This window comes from Zingiber officinale, chromosome 4B (assembly GCF_018446385.1).
Source record: "Zingiber officinale cultivar Zhangliang chromosome 4B, Zo_v1.1, whole genome shotgun sequence".
Lineage (NCBI taxonomy): Eukaryota > Viridiplantae > Streptophyta > Magnoliopsida > Zingiberales > Zingiberaceae > Zingiber > Zingiber officinale.
Genome location: NC_055993.1, coordinates 85,073,248 through 85,095,907, shown reverse-complemented (window position 1 = coordinate 85,095,907; position 22,660 = coordinate 85,073,248). Strand labels below are relative to the sequence as shown.

Genomic DNA, 22,660 nt, shown 5'->3' with positions numbered 1-22,660 from the left:
AAAAAAGCCGGCTCGTCTCTCGATATTTAACGTCGGAGCTCGACGGTCTTCTTAGGCTAGCTTCGATACAGCCGCTCGGCGGTCTTCGCCGTCCTTTAAAGCCGCTCGTCTCGATATTTAACGCCGGAGCTCGGCGGTCTTCCGCCCGGACGATAGACGCCGGCTCGTCTCGATATTTAACGTCGGAGCTCGGCGGTCTTCCGCTCGGCCGTTTATAGACGCCGGCTCGTCTCGATATTTAACGGCCGAGCTCGACGGTCTTCCGCCGGCCCGTTTACCGGCGCCTCTCTCGATATTTAACGTGAGCTCGGCGGTATTCCGCTCGGAGACGCCGGCTCGTCTCGATATTTAACGTCGGAGCTCGGCGGTCTTCCGCTCGGCCGTTTATAGACGTCTCTCGATTTTTAACGTCGGAGCTCGACGGCCTTTTTAAGGCTAACTTCAATACAGCCGCTCGGCCCACACACTTGCCATCCTTAATTCATTTCTGCTTCCTGCATTACAAGAACATAGGCGACAAAAACATATATAAAATTACATCAGCGCACCTCTCATCCAGCTCGGTACGGCTGGAGATGCTTTGCGCTTCATGGTTGATCCAAGTCCCAATCCATCTTCATCCGCTCGGCGGTGCTCCCCCTTGAATGCCGGTTGGATCATTGTCTCGGGGGAGGCGTCCGCTCGGGGATCATTGCCTCCGCTCGGCCACCTGATGCTAACGTTGTTTGTTGCTTTAGCCGCTCGGCTTGCGCATTCTCTCTCTGTTGCTCCACGAGCTTAGCTGCTCTTGCCTTGATTAGAGCGTCGAGTTCCTTCGTGGAGAGCATCACCGTGGGCGGTCGTCTAATCTCGTCCATTGCTTCCGCTCGGATGCAGGTGTGTTCCCACAGACGGCGCCAATTTGATCCTGTCCGAATCGCCGAACCAAGGGACGCTGGGCACGCGGCGCTCTCCTAGTCAATGGCACAGGCCTCCGAAGCTCCGGCGTTCCTGCACAGAAGTCAGGCCGGGGAGGTTCCCGGCGACGACCCTCCGACGCTCAAGTCAGGCAAAGCTCACAGCAAGAAGTGGCTCCCAATATCAGAGAAGGCGTACCTCCGGCGAAGTGTGAGGACCCTTATATAGGGCTACGGGAGCTTGGTGCATACAAACCGAGGTGCACACGTGTCCTATACCATACCGCAGCATGGGCTTGTCAGAAGAGCATGTCTGACGCCATACTGCTACAGTCTGAGCGTCTCTTTGATGGGACAGCCGAATCCTTTGTCGTACGATATGGAGTATGGCCTAGTCCTCGAACATGCCTATTGTCAGCAACAGGAGTTACTAAGATGACGTCCCTACTGTCCCATACCTTTTGACTTCCTCTTCCCGGATCAACCATCAAGCCGCTCAGCCAGAACATTCGCCTTTGATCTGGCGTAGGTGTTCGCCCATCCGGGAAGGTTCAGGGTCGTCGCGTGCTTGGCTCTCATAGCCTGACATCCTGGCCGAGCGGGCAAACTACTCGGCATGCTTCCGTTCGGCTCGGCATGCTTCTGTTCGGCTCAGCATGCTTCCGTTCGGCCCGGCATTCTTCCGTTCGGCGCGAACTTGGGGTTGAACTTCACGTGCCTTTGACCCTCCGCCCATGAGGGTCCCCCGTCCTTACCACCGGATCATATATATATATATATATATATATATATATATATAATGTATCATGCTAAAACTGTCGTACCTAAAGTTAGGAAGGTAGATAATAAATGAGGCAATAACTCTAAGGATTTTAGATATATGCCTAAGAAAAAGAAAACTCAAGGATTTAAGGAAAAATCTAAATTTGAGGACTTATAAAAGGAAAATCAAGTCTTGAGATCAAGACTTGAAAATTTGGAGAGGATCCTAGAAAATTTGACAATTAGTACTAAAGGGTCAAAGGAGTCAAATCTAAGTTTAGGGAAGCAAGAGTCATCTAATGGCCATAGAGGTTTGAGATACAAATCTAAAGCTAAGAAGGATGTGACTTCATATTATAGGGTTCCATATAGTTATGAAATTAACCCTAGGTCTAGGGGTCAAGTCAAAGTTACAAGAGAGGTTATCCCTAGAACTAATGTGACTAAGGGTTCAAAGAAGTCTAAGAAAGTCACTAGGAGGTCACAAGAGAAGCTATCCCTAGAGTTGACCTAGAAGAATTGAGCGTGACCAAGGAAGGTATCAAGGGAAGTTATCCCTAGTGAATACCTAGAACACCTAAGGAGCACCAATCAGTTTTGAGTTTATATGAGTGTGTTCTCTGTACCCTAAATGAGTTTAAAGAGTATCAAATCTAATTGGAAGGATAATTGACCCAACCTTGGTGAAGTTAACACTTGGAGGCATTTTCAAGGTTTAGTTAACCTTTAAAAATGTAGGTTTAATTGTTTACTCTTTAGAAGAGTAAAACATGCCAAAATTTGAGGAATTGGACTTACTTAAAATTGGCACAAATAGGAAGAAGAAAGGAAATGTCAAGTTGGGATTTTGACTTTTTCTTGGGAAATCTAAAATTATTTTTAGCTTAGCGAATGATTTAAGGATAGAAACACTTAAATAGATAATCTAAGTATTTTATTTGTGCTAAATTGTCATGGTTATTTGCTCATCATATGTCATGACATCATATGTTGTATTCATTTTTGTTATGAAAAAAAGATATCATGTCATCTCTGTTGGGTTGCAAGGTTGCAAACAAAGTCCCACATTGAAAACACATGAGAAAGATCATGGGTTTATAAGGAAAAGATATTTCCATTGGTATGAGACCTTTTAGGTAGAGCCTAAGAGCAAAGTCATGAGGGCTTAGACCAAAAGTGGATAATATCAAGCTATTGTAGAAATATCTTAATTCCTTTTAATCCCAACAATTGGTATAAGAGTCTGGACTGCTAAAGGTCTAACCGCTGACTGTGCACAAGAGTTGTGGTCTAATTGAGTCATGTGAGTAGAATATTGACCTCAAACAAAGGAAGTGTGGACTCCCATTTTTGGATTAAGAGGACCAGACACTAGGCAGGAAGTCTTAGTAAGTCGAGTGAACCGAGGGTAGGAAGACCTAGTGGGTCGAGGATCGGACGTGGGAAGTTTGTGGCCCTTCGTTTGAGGGGGGATTGTTGGGTTACAAGGTTACAAACAAAGTCTCACATTAAAAATACATAGGAAAGATCATGGGTTTATAAGAGAAATATATCTCCATTGGTATGTGACCTTTTAGATAGAGCCCAAGAGCAAAGTCATGAGGGCTTAGACCCAAAGTGGACAATATCATATCATTGTAGAGATATCTTAATTCCTTTTGATTCTAATAATGTCATACATACATCGTGTAACTATAATATGTTTTCTTTTAAAACTTATTCATTTTGATGTATGTCATAAATCATCACACATTACTTTAAATTCCTTGTAATGAAGGACTATGACATTAATCAACAAGTGACATTCTAGGTAGATGATCAATTTTAAAAAGCCTAGATAGATATGCATGAACCTTTAGATCAGGGCACAACCAATATTTATATCTCACAAAGATCATAAGGTGATTTATATGTTTTTTGATGCACATTAGATACAAGTGAGATGTTAGAATGGTGAACAAAACTCAAGATGTTAACTTAGTCATCTAATTGAGTTTTAATTTTATCAAAATACATAAATTATGTGTTATCCAATCGTTAGTAAAGCTAGTGTACAAGTTATGTGTATTTAGCCCAAATAACATAGTTGGAAGTTGATTTTAAAAATTATTTTAAAATATTTTTAGAAAACCTTGATGAAGGCTATATTTTAATAGGAATCATCATTATATAGTTAAACACAAACCAGAGCAAAATATTAAAGTTTTCAAGAGTTTCTAAATTTGTGTCAATCTTTAAAAATGAGATGTATTTTCATATAAAACTTTCTCTAATAAAATATGTCATAAATAATGTCAACATGAATTTTCATGATTTTTAAAATTTTATAGAATTATTTAGAAATTTTTGAATTTTGATTGAAATTTGATTTCAAGAAATCAGATACCTAATCGACCAATTGATTGATTGGGGATGTTCAATCGATCAGTCGATCGATTGAACTAGGGTTTCTGCGAGCAGTATCTTATGGAATCGATCAGTCGATCGATTCAACCCTGTCTTGATCGATCAATTGATCGATTCAAGGGCATTTCCCATGAACAGAAGCTCACGAAATCAATCAGTCGATCAATTGAATTCCAACTTCAATTGATTAGAAAGGATAATTTTGGCTGAAATGGTCTGATTCCAGTCCATTAAATTATTTTTAGTCATATTAACCATCATTAATCCTATGAAACTTATTTATGAACATTTATGGATAGTTTTCATGATGAAAACAAGATTAGAATTGTTAAGAAAGATTAAGTTGAAGTTTAGAATGAAGTTTGCATTCAATATTGATTCTTGAATCTCAAAATTTAAAATTTTTGGGTTTCCTAAAGGTTTAGGAATTTCAAGTCATTGTTGGTGCAATAACAGAAGGTTAGAGCATGTTTCGAACAATAAGTGAGATTGTGAACAACATGAGATTACTCTTAAGGAGAAGGGTTTTTTATGTGTGCCAAAGGGGGAGAATGTAGGATTTAAGTTAGGAAATTCTTCATATTCATAAGAGAAGCTTGTGAAACCCTTATGTTAAGCGAGAGAATGATGGAAACTCTCATTCATACTTTAGCATGAAGAAGAAGTTGAGGCTATGAGATTAACCTAACTTAACCGTATTGTCAAATATTAAAATGAGAGATTATTGGTGCAATTTCTCCTAGGTCTAGATGTTTGAATTTTAATATTTGACAATGTATGGAGATTGCAAGTGCAATTGTCTGTTTGGAGAGATTATTAGTGTAATTCTCCTTTGGTCAATATTTGACCAGTTTGATGTGACAAGAGTCAAATATGTCAAGGTTGACCAGATATTTAACTAGGAAGTCCTAACTGAAGGTTAAACAAGAGCAAGTCCAACGGGAAAGTTGACAAAAGATGAAAAAACCAAGTTGGTCAGTCTTAACTTGACACTTGGTGTGAAAAGTCCCAGTGAGTGAAGCCGACCAATGCGAAAGCCCTAGTGAGTGAAACTAGGTAGAAGAAAAATTTTGATGAGTGAAGCTAGGTGAAATCCCTAGTGAGTGAAGTTAGGCAGAAGGGAAATACTGGTGAGTGAAATCAGGTGAAAAGTCCTAAAAGCGCAAATATAAATGCGACGATGAATTCAAACGAAATCATCTCTTCACTCCATCTTCTCCACCAATTCTTGGAAGCTTAGGACTGAGGTGTTGCTGCACTTCTAAGCTTACAAGAGACATTCACAAGCAATAAGTGATCAAGTAAGACGATTTTTCATTTGTATTTGTGTATTTATTTCTTGTTTTGAGTTGTATTGCTTGTGTGAGTTGTAAGAGGTTTCTTTGGATTATTTCCGAGAATAAGTGTTTTTGATAGTGGAGAGTGTGCTCGGTGTGAATCCTTGGATTAACCATCTCTTCTTGAGATGGATACTAAGTAAATCCTAGTGTTAGCATTGGGGAGTTTGTCAATTCAAGTTTATATGCTACAATAACATCTACGAAGCGAGCGAGAAGAGCTATTCACTTCCTTCTAGCTCTGAAGTGTCACAACAATTATAAATTGTAGTTACTATAATTACAATAATAATTATGTTAGAATGTGGACTTAATTTGTTCATGTAATTAGTTGATAAGACTTTAATATATGTGATCAGAGATAATAATATAGAATAATTTATTAAAGGATAGCGATATCATTTTAAAAGGATTAATGTCATGTTTTTTAATTAAAAATAAAAAAAGATTTTTCTGTGATGATTCTGATAAAATGATATTTTTTAAAGTTAATATTATATATCTAATTTATGCTAATTAATCTTAAAAGTGATCCGTCTGACTTTCTCAAAATTTCTCAAAGATTATCAGAATAAATTAGAAAGTGTACATATACTCATCAATCTATTATTCTTAGGTCAATTGTCCATTAAAAAAAAATTATTTATTAATTCATCGAGACTAAGACTCAATTCTTAAATGTTTGATGACCCTTCCATTTTTACCTTAGTTCATATTGATCATGATAATCAAATAAAAGTTTTCATAGGGTACCCAATTGACAAGAAAATAATAAATTTACTACAATATCGTACGCATGTTGTTGAGAAATTTTTTTTCGAACCTTAAATCACTTAGTCGACTATATATTAATCATTTATCTCCTTTCATGTATCTGCCAGGGACGATATGGAATCTCTGGAATGGAGGTAATGACCTTTTACTACCATCACAGTCAAATAAAAATAGAAAATAAATGAAATAATATTTTTGGTAGGGTTTGAAAAAAAAACGGTTCAGCAGAGGGAAAAGCAAGGGTCTAGACCGGTGCCTACCTGAACCTCCTCTTCCTAATCCTGATCGCTATATACTGGGCATCCAATAGGGGCATAAGAAAACCCTAAGTCGGCGGTTAACTCTCACTCCTCGATCTGCCTTCCCCATCGCGAAAGAGCTTTTCGATTTAAGATGAAGGTAATTCAACCTTGTATTCCGGTACCAGAAAATCGGTTGCTCTCCTGTTTTCGTCCTTCTGTCGTTTTGACATTGTTCATAGGTGCAATTTGTCGAAATAATCATCTTCTGGATATGTAGGATGTTTTTATAATTTGTTTTTCGACCTTCTATTTGCTTGTAATTGCTGCAGTTCAATATCGCGAATCCTACTACTGGGTGCCAGAAGAAGCTCGAGATCGATGACGATCAGAAACTGTAAGTTCTTTTCTGAATTTTGCGAACGATTGATTCTAGATTCTCAATGCTGTTCTCTGAGTTAAATTGTGTAAGATTTTATTTGATGAGGATATAGTTGCTTGAGATATTTATTCAATGGAGTGAGTATTGGGCTTGCCGGTTGATACTGGATCGTTTGAATGTTCTATTCCTTGGTGAAGAAACTTCTCTCTCTCTCTTCTATTTATGCAATATCACATATTAGTCCTCGGGGCAGTTGGGGAATAAATCCCCTATCCCCGTATTACACCTTGTCCGTCAAATGCTCGCTCGGATGCTGTGATTTATCTCCCTCGTGATGGTCTTGGGTCGGGTACGGCGGGGGCGCTGGGGGCGAGCGTTTCACCTTTTGCCGCAATATCACATATTAGTCGCCCCACGGGGTTATCCGGAGTGGTTAGTGCGTAGAAGATTGCCCAATGAGATCGTGGGTTCAAATCGGGGGTAGTCAGGACGTAAATCCCTAGTCCCCGTGTCCCTCTTCCCACTGCGCACTAGTTTCTCCGGTTACTGTGATTAACCTCCCTCATGATGACCTTGGGCAAGGTAGGACTGGGGCGCTGGGGGCGAGCGTTATCACCTTTTGCCCAATATCACATATTAGTCCCCCGTTTATATTCTCAATCACTTTCTCTTCATATTTGTTTATCGTCAATACATTTCTCAACCTCTATCCCTTGCTTATCTGGAAGCTTATAATATTTTGAACATGTTCGATTGATTTCAAACATTTTTCTTCGCGCTGGGAAAAGAACAGTGGACTTACTGTCTAGAGGGTACAGTTGTCAATTTGGTTCATTTAGGGGGTTTAGCTATTGGATCATTCACCGTTTGTTGCAACTAGGATGAAAGAATCTTTTTTTCTTGGCAATTATTGCATGCATTTCCAATTACAAACTCCTTAAGGATCACTGGGTGCTCTGCATTCAAAGTTATATATTAAAGTAATAACAGATAATTATACTATATTGCATAATTTATATTTTATTATTTTTCACAAGAAATGAAATTAAACGATTTATAGAAATGTCAAACACAGGATCATAAGTTTTATGATTGTATGTGAGATTCCTAAGTTAAAAAAAAAAAGGAACTCTTCAAATCAGTTATTGTTGTTGGTAATTAACTTTCTCAATTGTTTTTATGTAGATCTTCTAAGAATGTGATGCCAAGTGTTCTGAACTGCTTGTTTCAAAATGTGATATATGTTATATTTAATATTCTTGTGATTTGTTGTTTCTCATAACAAGGGATGGATAGTTCCATTCTTTTGTGGAGATGAGAGCGCATGTATTCTTTATGATCATCTATAGCTTTGCTTGACTCATGGCTAATAAGAACCACTTGTTCATTGCAGCCGTGCATTTTTTGATAAGAGAATATCTCAGGAAGTCAGTGGAGATGCTCTTGGTGAGGTATGGTACTAAGATTGATATTAAATAACATTTTTGTATTTTGATAGTGTTAAACTTTACTGAATCCACGACATGCATACGCAATAGGAGTTTAAGGGCTATGTCTTTAAAATCATGGGAGGGTGTGACAAACAAGGGTTCCCCATGAAGCAGGGAGTCTTGACAACCGGTCGTGTCCGTTTGCTTTTGCACAGAGGTAAGAGCATCTATACTTTGGCCCGTTACTTTATACATTTATCCTTTTTATTAATTTTGGTTCTAATTGTATATTAGATGGCGCTATATATCAATCACTATTTTAAGACCTGCTCTTTAAGATAAGTATCAGAGTTGATGGTTGGATATATTTTTTTTAATATCACACTTTGTCCTTGAAGTTGGTGTGCTAATAATGTGGATTTACTATTCTTTTTTTTCATGAGATTATGCACGTTATGAATCTTCTGTTACAGGGACACCTTGCTTCCGGGGCTATGGTAGGCGTAATGGAGAGCGCAGGAGGAAGTCGGTTCGAGGGTGCATCGTTAGCCCTGATCTCTCAGTTTTGAACTTGGTCATTGTTAAAAAAGGAGAAAATGATCTTCCTGGGTTGACTGACATTGAGAAGCCTAGAATGAGAGGACCAAAGAGGGCCTCCAAGATTCGGAAACTTTTCAATCTGTCCAAGGAGGATGATGTCCGCAAGTACGTCAACACTTACCGTCGCACCTTTACAACCAAATCGGGTAAGCCATAACCATTCACTAAACTTTTTGTCTTAAAAAGCCTCACCAACTAGCCGTTTCAGTGTCCCTTGCGCTAGATATATGACTTGGATACATTGCATGTTTGAGGAGGATAGTATATATAGAATTGGAGGACAAATCTACCACTTTTTGTGTCAATTTCTTTAAGCTTGTTGGTTTTTTAGTCTGGTAAATCATTCTGCTTTCATAAACAGGCCTTCAAGGATGCTACTTTGATGCTCATACAGCTCAACTTTGTTATGCTTGAATATTGATCTATCATTTTGTAGGCAAGAAGCGCAGCAAGGCTCCCAAGATTCAGAGGCTGGTCACTCCCCTAACACTGCAAAGAAAGCGATCCAGGACCGCAGAGAAGAAGAAGAGAATTGCCAAGGCCAAGTCTGAAGCTGCTGAGTACCAAAAACTTCTCGCTTCCAGGCTCAAGGAGCAGCGCGAACGGAGAAGCGAGAGCTTGGCCAAGAGGAGATCCAAGCTTTCTGCTGCTTCCAAGCCATCCGTTGCTGCCTAAACATTTGCTTGCTGTAGCAGAGTTCTTAAGCTTGTTTTGCAATCTGAGATACTTGTTGGTTTTCCTTTCTCTTGGATGATCCTTTTAATGGTTGAATTGGAATCGGCTGCAATATTGTGCTTGTTCTTCGGATATAGTCACTTTCTTAATTCGAGTTTTATTGTTCCTTCAATTTGATAAATTAAATAAAATATAAAAACAATCTGCTAACGTGTAAGGATAATATCGTCTCTGTATCCCTTCCCTCCGACGTCGATTTTTCCGATGAACTAGACACAGCCTTTGATGTGATGAAGTAGGTTAATGTAGAACCCTTCCGTATCTCTTCGCTCCCTGCGACCACTGACGGATTGCGCCGGAAGGTAGCAAATGGACGCGGACGAGGGCAACAGCGCGGGGCGGGAGGCGGCATTACGGTGGCTGGAGATCGCGGAGACGCTCCTCCGTGATCGGGACCTGGTAGGGAGCAAGCGCATCGCGGAGCGCGCCATGGAGGCGGATCCCCTACTCGACGGCGTAGACCAGGTCCTCGCCGTCGCCGAAGTTCTCATCGCCGGGGAGCAACGCATCAACAACCAAATCGACTGGTATGCCGTCCTCCAACTCCCGCTGACCTCGGCCGGGGAGGGAGTCTTTCCCGACGCCGCCGAAGTCAAGTTCAGGTACCGTCGCCTCGCGCTTCTCCTTCACTCCGACCGCAACCGGAACCCTGGCGCCCGCGACGCGTTGAGTCTCGTGCAAAGGGCCTTTTCCATCCTCTCCGACCCCGCAAAGAAGTCCCTTTTCGACTCCGAGATCCGCATTGCCGCCTCCGCCTCCGCCTCCGCCTCGAAACCCCCACCGTCCGCTTTTGCTTCCGCAGAAGAACCATTCTGGACCATGTGCCCCTGCTGCTGCCGAATACACATGTACGCTCGCGAGTACCTCGACCTCTCCCTCCGCTGCCCCATCTGCCACCGGGCCTTCTCCGCCTCGGAGATATCCCCACCGTCGATCGTCTCCAGCACCGACATGTACTACTGCTCTTGGGGCTTCTTCCCGCTTGGGTATCCCGGAGGGCCGAGATTCTTGGACGCCGGCATCAATGCTCCCAATCTCGACCGTGATTGGAAACACTTCTACCCTACCTCTCCCTACTGGGGTAACAACACAAACTCACAGCCACGGGAAAGCAACCCCCAATTTCAGTCTACCATGAAGAAGCACCACGACGCCGAACTCCGGTGCCCGACGACACCATCGACGAAGACATTGGCACAGAAGAGGAGTAAGGGGGGTCTAAGGAGTGTCAAGACCACAGACAGGGATTGGGTAACCATCTCTGATTAAGCAGCAGAAAGGCCATAGAGCTTTCATATTTTGGGCAATATCCGCACTGTGGATGATGCCATGGCAGTTGGTTTGTAATTAAATTCTCGGCGCTTGATGCCATGACGAAGTATATCACCAACTAGAATGTTTAGTGTCCTCTGTAGTTGAGCCCTTTTGCCTTGTACATGACTTTGATCCTCCTCAATGCCACTGCACCAGAAAGTAGGCTAGGCTTGTACATAACTATGGTTTGTTCCTTCAGTTCTATGGAGCCATGTGCTTAGAATTCTTTCCTGCTCCTTTACCCTACTGAACATAAAACACAGTACTGTTTGTCAGCGTGATGTGATCGCCCACTAATCCCCCCGTCCTAATTAATTAAAACGTGGTATTGTGGTTGAGTGGTGTCTTGTGACGAACTTCAGAACAGAATCTTCCAAGTCCCAACCACTGCCAATTCACCCGAAATTATAATTTCATGTGATCTGAACTTGGAAATATTATAACATTAAGCTTCATACCTTGCAGTGGGCAATGCCATGGTAAATCTACAAAGAACCATGAGCCCTCTCCTGCACTGATATTTGCAGTCACGCAGCTATTGAATGCTGTCTGGTTTCCTTTACTGCAAAGCTGTGGGTGATAAGGAATGACCGACGGCTCTTCTTATTCTTCTTCTCTCTGCGGGTTATGGTCACCGCCTTTGTGCATACCGTTCCCCATGAACAAATAACCAAGTGGATTTACCGATTTAGCTCCCCGAGTGTAATACAATAATAAAATACTTAAAAAAAATAAATATAAATTTTAAATTTTAATTGATAAAAATATAAAAACTCCCAAATTATATAAATAATCAAAGGTATTTTTTTTTCAAAAAAATAAAATACAATAAAATTGAAGAAGATCTCATAGATATTTTATCTTTAGAATATCTCTTATTTTAACATTTTCTTCGCAATTATTGAGAGTTACTTTGACCTGCAGAAATTATTTCATAGTTAATATAATGTATAAAAATTATTATGTAGCTATTATAATATATTTAGAATTTAAAATTTATGATTTAGTTGATTAAAGTGAAAATAATTTTTTATGTTATAATTATTATTGAATAGTCATATACGTTTTAGTAGCTATAAGTAGCTACTACACACTTAAAATCTTAAATTTTAAACAATGAATATTATTTTATTAAAATAATTTTTATCAACTTAATAAAAATTATTTAAATTTAATTAAAATTATTTTGAAATTGTTGTAGAAAATACTAAATAGTTGCTACAATTATATATTTATTAGGTGTTATAATCTTACACATTATAATAGTTAATTGTAATTACTATAAAGAATATTATAGTAACTATCTAGTAACTTCTACGTATTTATTATAACTACCAATAATTGCAACACTGGCATTGAAATAAGGTTGATATTTTTTTAAAAGAAACGTCAAATATTTCTTTTAATATACGACGCTTTTATTTATTGAACATTTGTAAGTAAAAAAGGTGATGAATTAAGAGATAATAAAACACTTAAAAAAATAGAGTTTGAATTCTTATAAAAATAAATATTTTAAAAATTGTTAATGTATATAAATTTATTAGATAGTAGGTAATCTACCTTCAAAATTAATATGGCGATTTTCACACTTAAATTATATATATATATATATATATATATATATATATAAAGTTGGATTTCTTACGGCTTAGCAGTTCAATCGCTGTGAATTCTGATCAACGATCAGAATTAATTGTCATCCGATCTAACGGCATATGTTTCACTAGCGGTTACGGGACATCAATTTCCTTTCCCATTATACCCTTCAGAGAAACAAGTACTGTTATCTGTATTCTGTAAGACTGTAACCCTCCTCGCACCTTTACTCCTGACCTGCTGGAGAGAGAGAGAGAGAGAGAGAGAGACGATGGTAATGGCGATCTAGGGTTGCGAAATCGATGTGCTGTCTCTCTTCCCCAGGATCTGCGACGTTAGGTTGAGGCAAAAGATGGGCGTCTGCTACGGGAAGCCGGCGTTGCCGGCGGCGGATGCGCCTACCTCCTCTCCGCTTGCAGAAGAGAAAGAGGAGGTCGCCACGAAGGAGAATGGCGCCGCATCGGAAGCTGGAGAGAAGGTTGCGGAGGAGAGAGCAGCTAAGCCCTGGGCTTCGCCTTTCTTTCCCTTCTATAGTCCCAGCCCAGCGCACAGTTTCTTTTCTAAGAAATCTCCTTCTGTCGCCTCTGAAGGTGGCGGGTCAGCGACGGCTACACCGAGGAGGCTTTTCAAGCGGCCTTTCCCGCCTCCATCGCCGGCGAAGCACATTCGGGCTCTGCTTGCTCGGCGACACGGGTCGGTGAAACCAAACGAGGCGGCCATCCCGGAGGACGAGGGGGAGGAGGGGCGCGCTGTTGCCGGGCTTGATAAGAGCTTCGGGTTCTCGAAGGGACTTGTGAGCAAATACGAGATCGGGGAGGAGGTTGGGCGTGGGCATTTCGGGTACACTTGCACTGCCAAATCTAAGAAGGGCGATAACAAAGAGCAGCAGGTGGCGGTCAAGGTCATCCCGAAGGCTAAGGTATGGCAAAATCTCTCATTTCTGCAAGATCTGCACTACTTTGCTTTCTTAACACTTTCTGGCTAGTTATTTAGTTTAACGAGTCCTACCATCGGCGTATAGTTGATTTTAACTAGTGGGGGTTTCAATCACATTAACATTGAGTATAGTTGATTTTAAATTTTCAAAATTTTGAAGAATAGACTCCTGGGAGCTAAAGAGTTCAAACTTTCTTATTTAGGCTTTTACTAGGGTTGATAACCTTAACCTGACGTTAAATACTTGCAATGGGATGGTACGGAGCTTGGTTGCATGAGGTTGGGATTGTTCTTATTATTGGACTAAGAAAATTATTGGATTTCCTCATTCTCTTCTTGATCAAGATCCAAGAAGGTTATTAGCATGATGCTACACTAGAGATTTGCTACAGAAAGTAGTTGGTATAGGTGATTGAAGCCAAATGTACTGTGCTTGTTGCATTCATAGATTGGATGACTGTGTTTCATGTCAACACTTAAATGTTGATTCTAAATCATCATGGTGACTGGATCACCGTTAACCTAGTATTTGAACTACTCTACAACTTGATGGTGATAAACTTGTGCCTTCTTTTTAAATTATTGACACAAATACAGTCAATCATCACAATCATTCCTAAAATAACATATGCAAATACAGTCAACTTGATGGTCACACTTTCTCTGTTTACCCTAAACCACTGACACTATTCTATCATATGCAAATCATCACCTTAAAAGTGATCAAATCACCCCATTTCCATGGTAATTTGATATCATATGAGCATCAACTTTAGATGTGGTATCTGAAACTCATTACCAAATCAGCGTGATTTTGCTTGAATTAATTATATCAAATATCACCTTGGAAAAATAAACCTATTTTTATAAGTTCATTGTCCCATTAACTGGTCCTTCAACTCCCTTTATGTGTATTACACACTATTAAGGTAGGGTTTTTAATTGGACAATGTAAGGGAAAATTGGCAACTATCAAGAAATTCATTGTATCGTTTCTCTGGTCCTTCAACTCCCTTGACGTGTATTCCACACTAGTAAGGTTGGGTTCTTAATAGGACATTGCATTGGCAAATTGGCAACTTCCGCTATACATTTACTGATGCCACACGCTAGGGGAACTTATCACATTGTTAAATGCACCTTTCTAATATACTGGACAATTGGCCTTTTTTAGTCTGCTTGCTTTCTTAAGCAATGCCCAAATTTACCTTGTTATAATTAAATAGTGAATACTGTAATGTGAAGTCCAGGATAATTTCTAGTGACAAGATGCACCACCAGTGCCATTTATCCTAGTTTGGATACTGTAAAAAAAGGGTCTTGATATTTGATGAAAGGAAGATGTACCATTACTTCATTTGCCTTCATTCTGAAACACAGTACTATTATATCTGTTCTTTTTTACCGCAACCTTCTCTTTCATGCATTCTTATTTCTTGCTTATAAATCTGATTCTGGCAGATTGTTTGCCTGTTTCCACACAAATAGTTTTATTTGTCACAATTGATCCTTTCACGGAGAATCATTCTCTTACCCTCACTAACTTGACAGATGACTACTGCCATAGCTATTGAAGATGTCCGAAGAGAGGTGAAGATTTTGAGAGCCTTGGCAGGACATAACAATCTTGTTCATTTTTATGATGCCTATGAAGACAATGAGAATGTTTACATAATAATGGAGTAAGCTTCTGCTATGTTGATTTTTCAACTTAGGGTTGTTATTATTATGTTATTATTTATTCTACTGGTATGTAGTTATTCCAAGATTTTTGTTATTAAATGTGCTATAGATTATAATCGAACTGGTGAGTTTGTGGTTTAATCTTGAAATTTCTAATATTCATGCTCATTCAATATATTAATTCTCGAATATATGATCTCTCTCTCTCTCTCTGGATGTTCATGTCAGAAGTTCCTGAAATGCTTTTGTTTCTTTATTTTGTAGCAGAAAAGAAATGAACTCATTAGCGCATCCCTTCATTAACCTAAGTCTACTACAAGTTCATAATGAATTCATCTTGGCCTCTTTAAATTGTCTTGTTTTATGAAGTCCTTAAAGAATGAATTGGCTTATCACAAGCCTTATAAATTGCCAATCATCCTGTAATTATTTTCTTTTTTTGTTTGCAATTTATTTTCAGTTAATATTTTGTTTTCAGGAATGGCAACAAGAATTTTTAATGGACGAAGATAATTGCACATGGAATATCTAGCAGCAAGCATAAATTCTAATCCATTCCATCTACAAGTTTTGATTAGTGCCACATACTTGTTATACCAAAGTCATATTTCTGTTATTGGCTTAAAATGTAGGCTTACTTTTCCCCCATTTTCTGATCAGGCATTAAAAGATATTTACAGAAGAAATCGTCTCAAAAATTATCTCTGTAGAATCCCTGAAGTATCTCGGAAGCACCTTAGTTTTTCAAACCTTTGATAAATTGAATGCACCACATTTTAGCAACATCCATGCTTCGTTGAGTGACTTTTAGTTCCTATTCTTCATGAACTTGGTTAATATCAAGTTTTCAACTCTGTCAAATAAGATTAGCGATACTTTTGATGCAGAAAAATTACAAATTTTTTTCTTTACTATAAAGAATAAGTGGTTCTGGTAAATGATCTAAATTCAACTTATGAAAATTTGTTTTTTTAATTTACTATTTCTAGCAAACCTTGTCTATATATTACAGTCTTAGGATTTGAAGTTTCTGTATTACCTATAAAAGAGGCCCACTCTTGTTATTTCATTCAGTCAAAGCATCAACACAGCTTTGTTTTAACAATTTTCTCTTCTTGTTCTTATGAGATCATTGTCTGAGACATGTAAACCTGTGAGAATGCCAATTGAGGTACTTGGCCGGTTTATGTTTCATGAACCTTTAAGTTACAACTAGTTTATTGGTTAATATTGTACTTCATCTGTGGCTGCTATTGTGATTTCATGCTCCTTTGCTGGCTTCAGTGTTATGTCTGTCATCATGAAGAGATTTTTAAGGACTTGATGTGCAAACGATGATTCTTTCTTATTTTGCACACAAATCTATCACTTTAAGTATCTCCTCTGTAACACATGGCCCTAAATGTATGATTGAAATGGAGGATTGCAGGAATAAAAATATATACAATATAGCTTTCTTTTGTTCTTATGCTTCAATATCTTGCTTTGTAATTTCTGTTGTCTGCTTATCTGCCAACTTTAAATGACATCTTCATATGTAAATGTGGTCATTAAGCATTTTTCTGATCAAGGATCTTCTGCTAAATGTTTAATTGTTTTAATCTTCCAGGTTATGTGAAGGAGGAGAACTTCTAGATAGGATCCTTTCAAGGTACTTATGACATTGCATATGTTCTTGTTTCTTGCTTCAAGGTCCTGTCTTTGTTTGTTTATATATGCTTGGTTCCTTGAGCAGGGGTGGGAAATATTCTGAAGATGATGCAAAAGCGGTCATGGTGCAGATACTGAGTGTAGTTGCATTTTGTCATCTTCAAGGCGTGGTGCACCGTGATCTTAAGCCAGAGGTAGTTTACATTTTATCAGATAAATAATCTACTATGGGTGTGATTTTTAGCTATTGTTTTATTATTATTGCTTGTAGATGTAGAACACTATAACTTACTCATCTTTTTTATGTTATAGAATAGATATTTACTGGTTACTAATTACTTGGGCATAGTATTTTCTTGTAATCATGTTCTCATTTTCCTCAACTTTTTTCTTTTCCTGTACAATATGAAGCTTCTGTATGTCATAGTCAATGAATTTCTTTGGTGCTTCAGAGAGTTGTAGAGTTTTAACCTATCTTAGAAACTCTACTTCTCAGTTTGTTGATTTTCACACCATGTATGATATTCTCTGCTGCCAGATGATGAGTTTCTGTATTCTCTCTTGTCAACAAGTTAATTTAGATTCAGGGTCTGTTTCTTACATGATTAAATAGTTCATCAACCATTAAAAGATTTACTTATCTGGTAAGTTACATGTCAATTAGTTGAATTCTTTATAATTTATTAATTTTTCTTGTAAGGTTGTATCTTTTGTTAATCCAAATTGAATTTTATTCTTTCATATCAGCGTCATTTTTTTATGATGTCCATCTATTTAGTTGGTCGCAACGTTCTATCTATAAGTAATCATCCAGAACTTCCCTGATATGCTGATTTACGGGTAGGAATAGCCTTTCCCTCCTAAATTTTGGCCATGTTCTATTAACTTGTTCTCTGTTTTTCGAGTGTGTGTTGACATCATTGTCGTTGGTGAGGGTTACTATATGAACAAATTACAGTTGTTTCTTTTCCTTCCGTTCTGTCTAGATCTCTTGTTACTACTGTTTCATCCCTCTAAACTGTCCTGAATTATTCGTTTGTCTTTTAAAGTGACCCCAGCTAGTTGGGACATGTATGATTGATTGCAGATCTTTTAATAGATTGTTTTCTTATTCTTTCATCAGAATTTCCTTTTTACTTCCAAGGATGAAAATTCCCAGCTGAAGGCCATAGATTTTGGCTTATCAGATTTTGTAAAGCCAGGTTAGTTAGTTTTGTTAGTGAAACTTCCAATTGTTATGTACCTATCAGTTTTACATTTTTTCTCTATTGTCCATCTAAATTCTACATCTGAACTGTTTCTGAACCTTGTTGTTTTTTATTTTACAGAAGAGAGGCTGAATGACATTGTAGGTAGTGCATATTATGTTGCACCTGAAGTTCTGCATAGATCATACAGTACAGAAGCTGATGTGTGGAGTATTGGTGTAATTGCATATATACTCCTCTGTGGCAGTCGCCCATTTTGGGCTAGAACAGAGTCTGGTATCTTTAGGGCAGTCCTAAAAGCTGATCCAAGTTTCACTGAGCCACCTTGGCCCTCTCTGTCTCCTGAAGCCAAAGATTTTGTCAAGCGTTTGTTGAGTAAGGATCCACGAAGAAGAATGACTGCAGCACAAGCTTTATGTAGGTGTCTTTCTAGTCATCTGGTTTTGCCAATCCAATCACAGAGCTAGATATTTTTTTAAGTTGGGGTAGTGAGTAATATAGTGTTATTAATATTTACAAAGTATTAAAAACCTTGGTTTTATAAAAACATGATCAATTAGGACTTGTCTGAATTTCTTTTGATTGATTGAAATTAACAGGTCAATCCGGTTCAAATGACTGACTTGGCGGGGTTAATCTAATAAGATTGTTTTAGTTGATTGGATCAACCTCGTTCTGTTGATTGCATCATTCTAATAATTGTCCTGTTGTACAGATGCTAGGATAATTTATCCCAGTTTACAAAGAAATTTCTAAATAAGTTACTAAAAAAAAAGGGTAGCCTGGTGCACGAAGCTCTTGTCATGCGGGGTTCTGGGGAAGGATCCATTGTACGTAGCCTTATCCTGCTTTTTGCAAGAGGTTGTTTTCAGGATTCGAACCCGTGACCTTTTGGTCACATGGCAACAACTTTACCGTTGCGTCAAGGCTCCCCTTCTAAATAAATTACTAAATCAGACAATGTATTTTAAGTTCTAATTGATAATTGAATTTAGAAGTCTGCAATATAATTTACATGGTATAATTTATTCATCTGCAGCAGCTAAGGCATATATCTCTATTCAAGAATCAATGTTTGCATTATATAACTGCTGGCTGAAATAACTGATAGTGTTTCTCACAACAGAGTCGGAAACAAAAAAAGGGGTTAAGATGAAAAGAATGAACAATCTGTAGTGAAACTTGAAGAATAGTCCATTCTTATGTGGTGTCAGCCACTTTTTGTAAAATTTCTTGAAGCCAGAAAAGTTAACTTCTCTAAACTAGATTTGAAATATTTATTTGTTTAATTATTCTATATTTTGAAGTGGAGTATTTTGAGTTTTTATGGTGTCAATTGACCCTACAATTGTAAATGTGATTCTGTTGTCCTTATTTAGCTATGCTGTATCTCCAAATAATTAAGTTCTTCCTTTTTGCAGGCCATCCATGGATTAGAAATTACAATGATGTCAAAGTTCCACTAGATATTCTTATATTCCAGCTGATGAAAGCTTATCTCCGTTCGTCTTCTCTGCGTAAGGCTGCTTTAAAGGTAGGTTTCAAATGTTACTGTCCTGGCAAACATCTTGGTTTCGTTTGTCTATTTTGCTTGAATGGCTCAATTTGAAGTGACTTTGCTTGCCTTGTTTCATTCATGAAAAAAATTTATTGCTTGATGCTTTTTATATTGATTTTATCTGATGGCCTCCTTGTAGTCAGCTGTAATTAGAGAAGCTTTATTGGTACCTTTTAGTTTGATTGATGGAAGCAAGCTGTAAATAATGATGTACCCTTTTGAATGTTTCAGGCTCTGTCAAAGACACTAACCGTGGATGAACTATTCTATCTAAGGGGACAATTTTCCCTATTGGAGCCTAACAAAAATGGGTGCATAACTCTTGAAAATATCAAGATGGTTAGTTATGAAATGTACTTTGATGAAAAAAAGAAATGTTCCCATACTGCTTACAGATTCTCTAGAGAAGTAATTAAGGAAATGAAAAGATTAGGGGTTGGAGCTTCTAGTAGTTTTTTAAAGCTTATTTCTATTTTCATCAGGTATTAACCAAAAATGCAACTGATGCAATGAAGGAATCACGTGTTCAAGATTTTGTCCTTGCAGTATGTTCATATTGTTTTGTTGTTCTCAGGTTTTGAATTTTCATTTTGAATATTTCATTAATTTATATTGGTATACCAGCTCAGTGCTCTACAATACAGAAGAATGGATTTTGATGAGTTCTCTGCAGCTGCATTAAGTGTACATCAGCTTGAAGGTCTAGATAGATGGGAGCAGCATGCTCGTTGTGCTTATGAACTTTTTGAGAAAGATGGCAATCGCGCTATTATGATTGAGGAACTTGCTTCGGTATGTAGTGTTGTTCTCTTTGTATGTGCTGCTAGTGTAGAGTTACAAATGATGGATTCTTAATACAACTATGACTGAATTAATGTTGAAAACCATCAAGTTCAAAGTTGCTCAAGTATTGTGCTGGTAGAATTTGTTCCACATTCCTCTTTTTGTCATGCCAGTTCACCTATGCTGCACGATCAAGCATTCCGCAGGCTGATAACATATCTGTTGGTCAGTGAGTTATTTAATCTGCAAGCCTAATGAACAATCCACTGTGTGCTGGCTGCTCAGCGCTGGGATTGGTTCGGCTAGGGTGCAAACCACCTATCTACTTAGTTTTAGAGTATTTTCAGTGATTTGAGACTGGATTTCAGCTGAAATTATGGCACTACTAGATTCTCTCAAATGGAATTATGACAGTTGCAGATTTTCTCAACGGTAAAGTGTTCTAGAGCACAGGAGATGCCTTAATACATTTAAAGGTTGTGTGATGCCATATTGCTGGTAAAGAGGAGGATTTTCCCTTAGTGGACAGTATTTGGTGCCATGTAGTGCTGCGATGTTGTTTTTTTTAATCTTTTTCACGGTTAGTGCTGCGATAGGTGGAAAGGTAGATGGGAAAGATATTTTACAAGCTGTGAAAATTGATCTATCTGATCCTAATATACTTTTCTATCATTATATGTACTTGGATTATCACTGTTGTACGTGTGAAGCTGATTTGCAGTTGTTGGATATCATAGGCACTTCTGACAATATCATGCTTTTTGCTAGCCAGGAGGAATCGTACCTTAATAATTAGTTAGATATAGTTGTTGGCTCCACGCTCTTGTAGGGGTTTTGTATTTGTCCTGGGATGTTTATTTACAATTGGATCCATGTAATTATGCACTTAATCCTTTTTTAGAGGTAAAATGTTGCATGGTTGAAAAGATAAGATTAATTGGCCATGCATTAACAATTTATATCGGTGTTTATGTGATAACTACTGCAGTGTAGTAATTATTTATGTTTTTAAAGGTTTTAAAACCTCTGATGTTAATCTTTGCAGGATGCATGCTAATTGAAGCATCTCTCGTTTTATTTACAGGAACTTGGTCTCAGCCCCTCTGTACCTGTTCATGCTGTTCTACATGATTGGGTAAGGCACACAGATGGGAAACTAAGCTTCCTAGGATTTGTTAAGCTCTTGCATGGTGTCTCTAGTCGATCAGCCCAATCCCTTGCGAAGGCTCGATAGAGTATGTGTATTCCTCTTCCTTTTCCTTTTGATTAATTGGCCTGCCATTAGCTGGGATTGTATGTATGGCTAGCTATTGTTCCAGAGGAAAGCTTCTTTGGACTTAAAGATGGAGCATCCAAATTATGATCATTGAAGTGTTTTGTGGTTCAATGTTCAGATCACAGATGAATGCACATCTTAAAGTCTTGCTTGTCGATGTCGTCCAATTCCATAGTTGTGAAGTGATCAGAAAGTCTTGCTTGTTGATGTCGTCGGATTCCATAGCTGTGAAGTGATCGAACCAGTCCATTTCTACTGTCTGTTTGTTTCGTTTTCCACAGTTGGGAGGTAATTTTGCCTCCTTGCTGATGTAATTTGTAATGGATTGCAGTTAGATGGTTAATACCTAAAGATTTAGGTTGCAATTGTATGAATCTCAATTAACATTGAGCTATCTCATGTGTAGAAAGAAGTAGAAAAAAATATAAAAAAAAATCGAACTGCTGCCTCTATTGCTAATTGTATCTTGTTAATCTCAAATTGAAGGAAAGGTGTTTGATTGTGTGACATTCCATATTCCATAGACAATGTTTATTTTTTCAACATACCTTGCAATAACTGATTGCTACTTGATCGTGGGCCATTCTGTCTCCTGTCAACATCACCAGAGACTTTTATAGGCCAAGTGATTGATGGCTTGTGGCTCTCCACCAATCAATATGCAAAATAACGAATCATTAGAAATAAATAACTAATAATAAAAGAAGATCATAATGATAATATGGGAAGAAAATATTGAACTCTATAGATTCGTATTAATCATGATTGAAACCTTGACAGTGAGTGCAAAAAGCTAAGACAGTAGGCAGCCCATGTGTACCTTTCCAATTATCAAATATATGAACAAGATTTTGTAGGCAAGCACAAGCTGCTAAATGAAAATGGTTAGATCATGCAAGCATAAAGACAACATCTCGTGCAATTTTTTTTGTCGATGCTCTTAATTTAGTTTATGTATTCATTTACATAAATGGAAGAAATCCGAGAATGAAGCACTGCGACCGAGAATTTTATTTTAAAATATGAATGAAGATTGCCATTGCAACCAGGGAGGGCGAAGGCTGTGCGATTTCCTACGTTTGCAGCTTCCCA

The 22,660-nt window shown here is 38.2% G+C and overlaps 3 protein-coding genes across 3 annotated transcripts; all 3 read left to right on the top strand.

Moving 5' to 3' along the window:
• Nucleotides 1–6,421: 6,421 nt before the first annotated feature.
• LOC121975373 (40S ribosomal protein S6-like) lies at nucleotides 6,422–9,633 on the top strand. Its single transcript, XM_042526983.1, has 6 exons — nucleotides 6,422–6,574; nucleotides 6,747–6,811; nucleotides 8,190–8,247; nucleotides 8,335–8,443; nucleotides 8,700–8,972; nucleotides 9,263–9,633. The coding sequence occupies exons 1-6, from the start codon at nucleotides 6,569–6,571 to the stop codon at nucleotides 9,499–9,501; spliced, it is 750 nt and encodes a 249-aa protein (XP_042382917.1). The 5' UTR covers nucleotides 6,422–6,568; the 3' UTR covers nucleotides 9,502–9,633.
• A 171-nt stretch (nucleotides 9,634–9,804) lies between these two features.
• On the top strand, nucleotides 9,805–11,039 carry LOC121975372. The gene has a single exon (XM_042526982.1). The coding sequence runs from the start codon at nucleotides 9,871–9,873 to the stop codon at nucleotides 10,828–10,830; it is 960 nt and encodes a 319-aa protein (XP_042382916.1). The 5' UTR covers nucleotides 9,805–9,870; the 3' UTR covers nucleotides 10,831–11,039.
• A 1,643-nt stretch (nucleotides 11,040–12,682) lies between these two features.
• LOC121975371 (CDPK-related kinase 5-like) lies at nucleotides 12,683–22,027 on the top strand. The gene is made up of 12 exons (XM_042526981.1): nucleotides 12,683–13,393; nucleotides 14,962–15,092; nucleotides 16,703–16,744; nucleotides 16,829–16,937; nucleotides 17,867–17,945; nucleotides 18,072–18,368; nucleotides 19,373–19,485; nucleotides 19,741–19,848; nucleotides 19,992–20,054; nucleotides 20,134–20,301; nucleotides 21,377–21,527; nucleotides 21,687–22,027. Exons 1-11 carry the CDS (start codon nucleotides 12,827–12,829, stop codon nucleotides 21,524–21,526), a joined length of 1,827 nt encoding a protein of 608 aa, XP_042382915.1. The 5' UTR covers nucleotides 12,683–12,826; the 3' UTR covers nucleotide 21,527; nucleotides 21,687–22,027.
• The last annotated feature ends 633 nt before the right edge of the window (nucleotides 22,028–22,660 follow it).

Bases quoted from the DNA above. Each gene is read 5' to 3' on its own strand.
- LOC121975373 (XM_042526983.1), top strand. The intron at 8,444-8,699 runs GTAAGAGCATCT...CTTCTGTTACAG, and splicing joins CCGTTTGCTTTTGCACAGAG to GGACACCTTGCTTCCGGGGC. The intron at 8,973-9,262 runs GTAAGCCATAAC...ATCATTTTGTAG, and splicing joins CACCTTTACAACCAAATCGG to GCAAGAAGCGCAGCAAGGCT.
- LOC121975372 (XM_042526982.1), top strand. From the start codon at position 9,871: ATGGACGCGGACGAGGGCAACAGCGCGGGGCGGGAGGCGGCATTACGG.
- LOC121975371 (XM_042526981.1), top strand. From the start codon at position 12,827: ATGGGCGTCTGCTACGGGAAGCCGGCGTTGCCGGCGGCGGATGCGCCT. The intron at 19,849-19,991 runs GTTAGTTATGAA...TATTTTCATCAG, and splicing joins CTCTTGAAAATATCAAGATG to GTATTAACCAAAAATGCAAC. The intron at 20,055-20,133 runs GTATGTTCATAT...TTGGTATACCAG, and splicing joins TTCAAGATTTTGTCCTTGCA to CTCAGTGCTCTACAATACAG.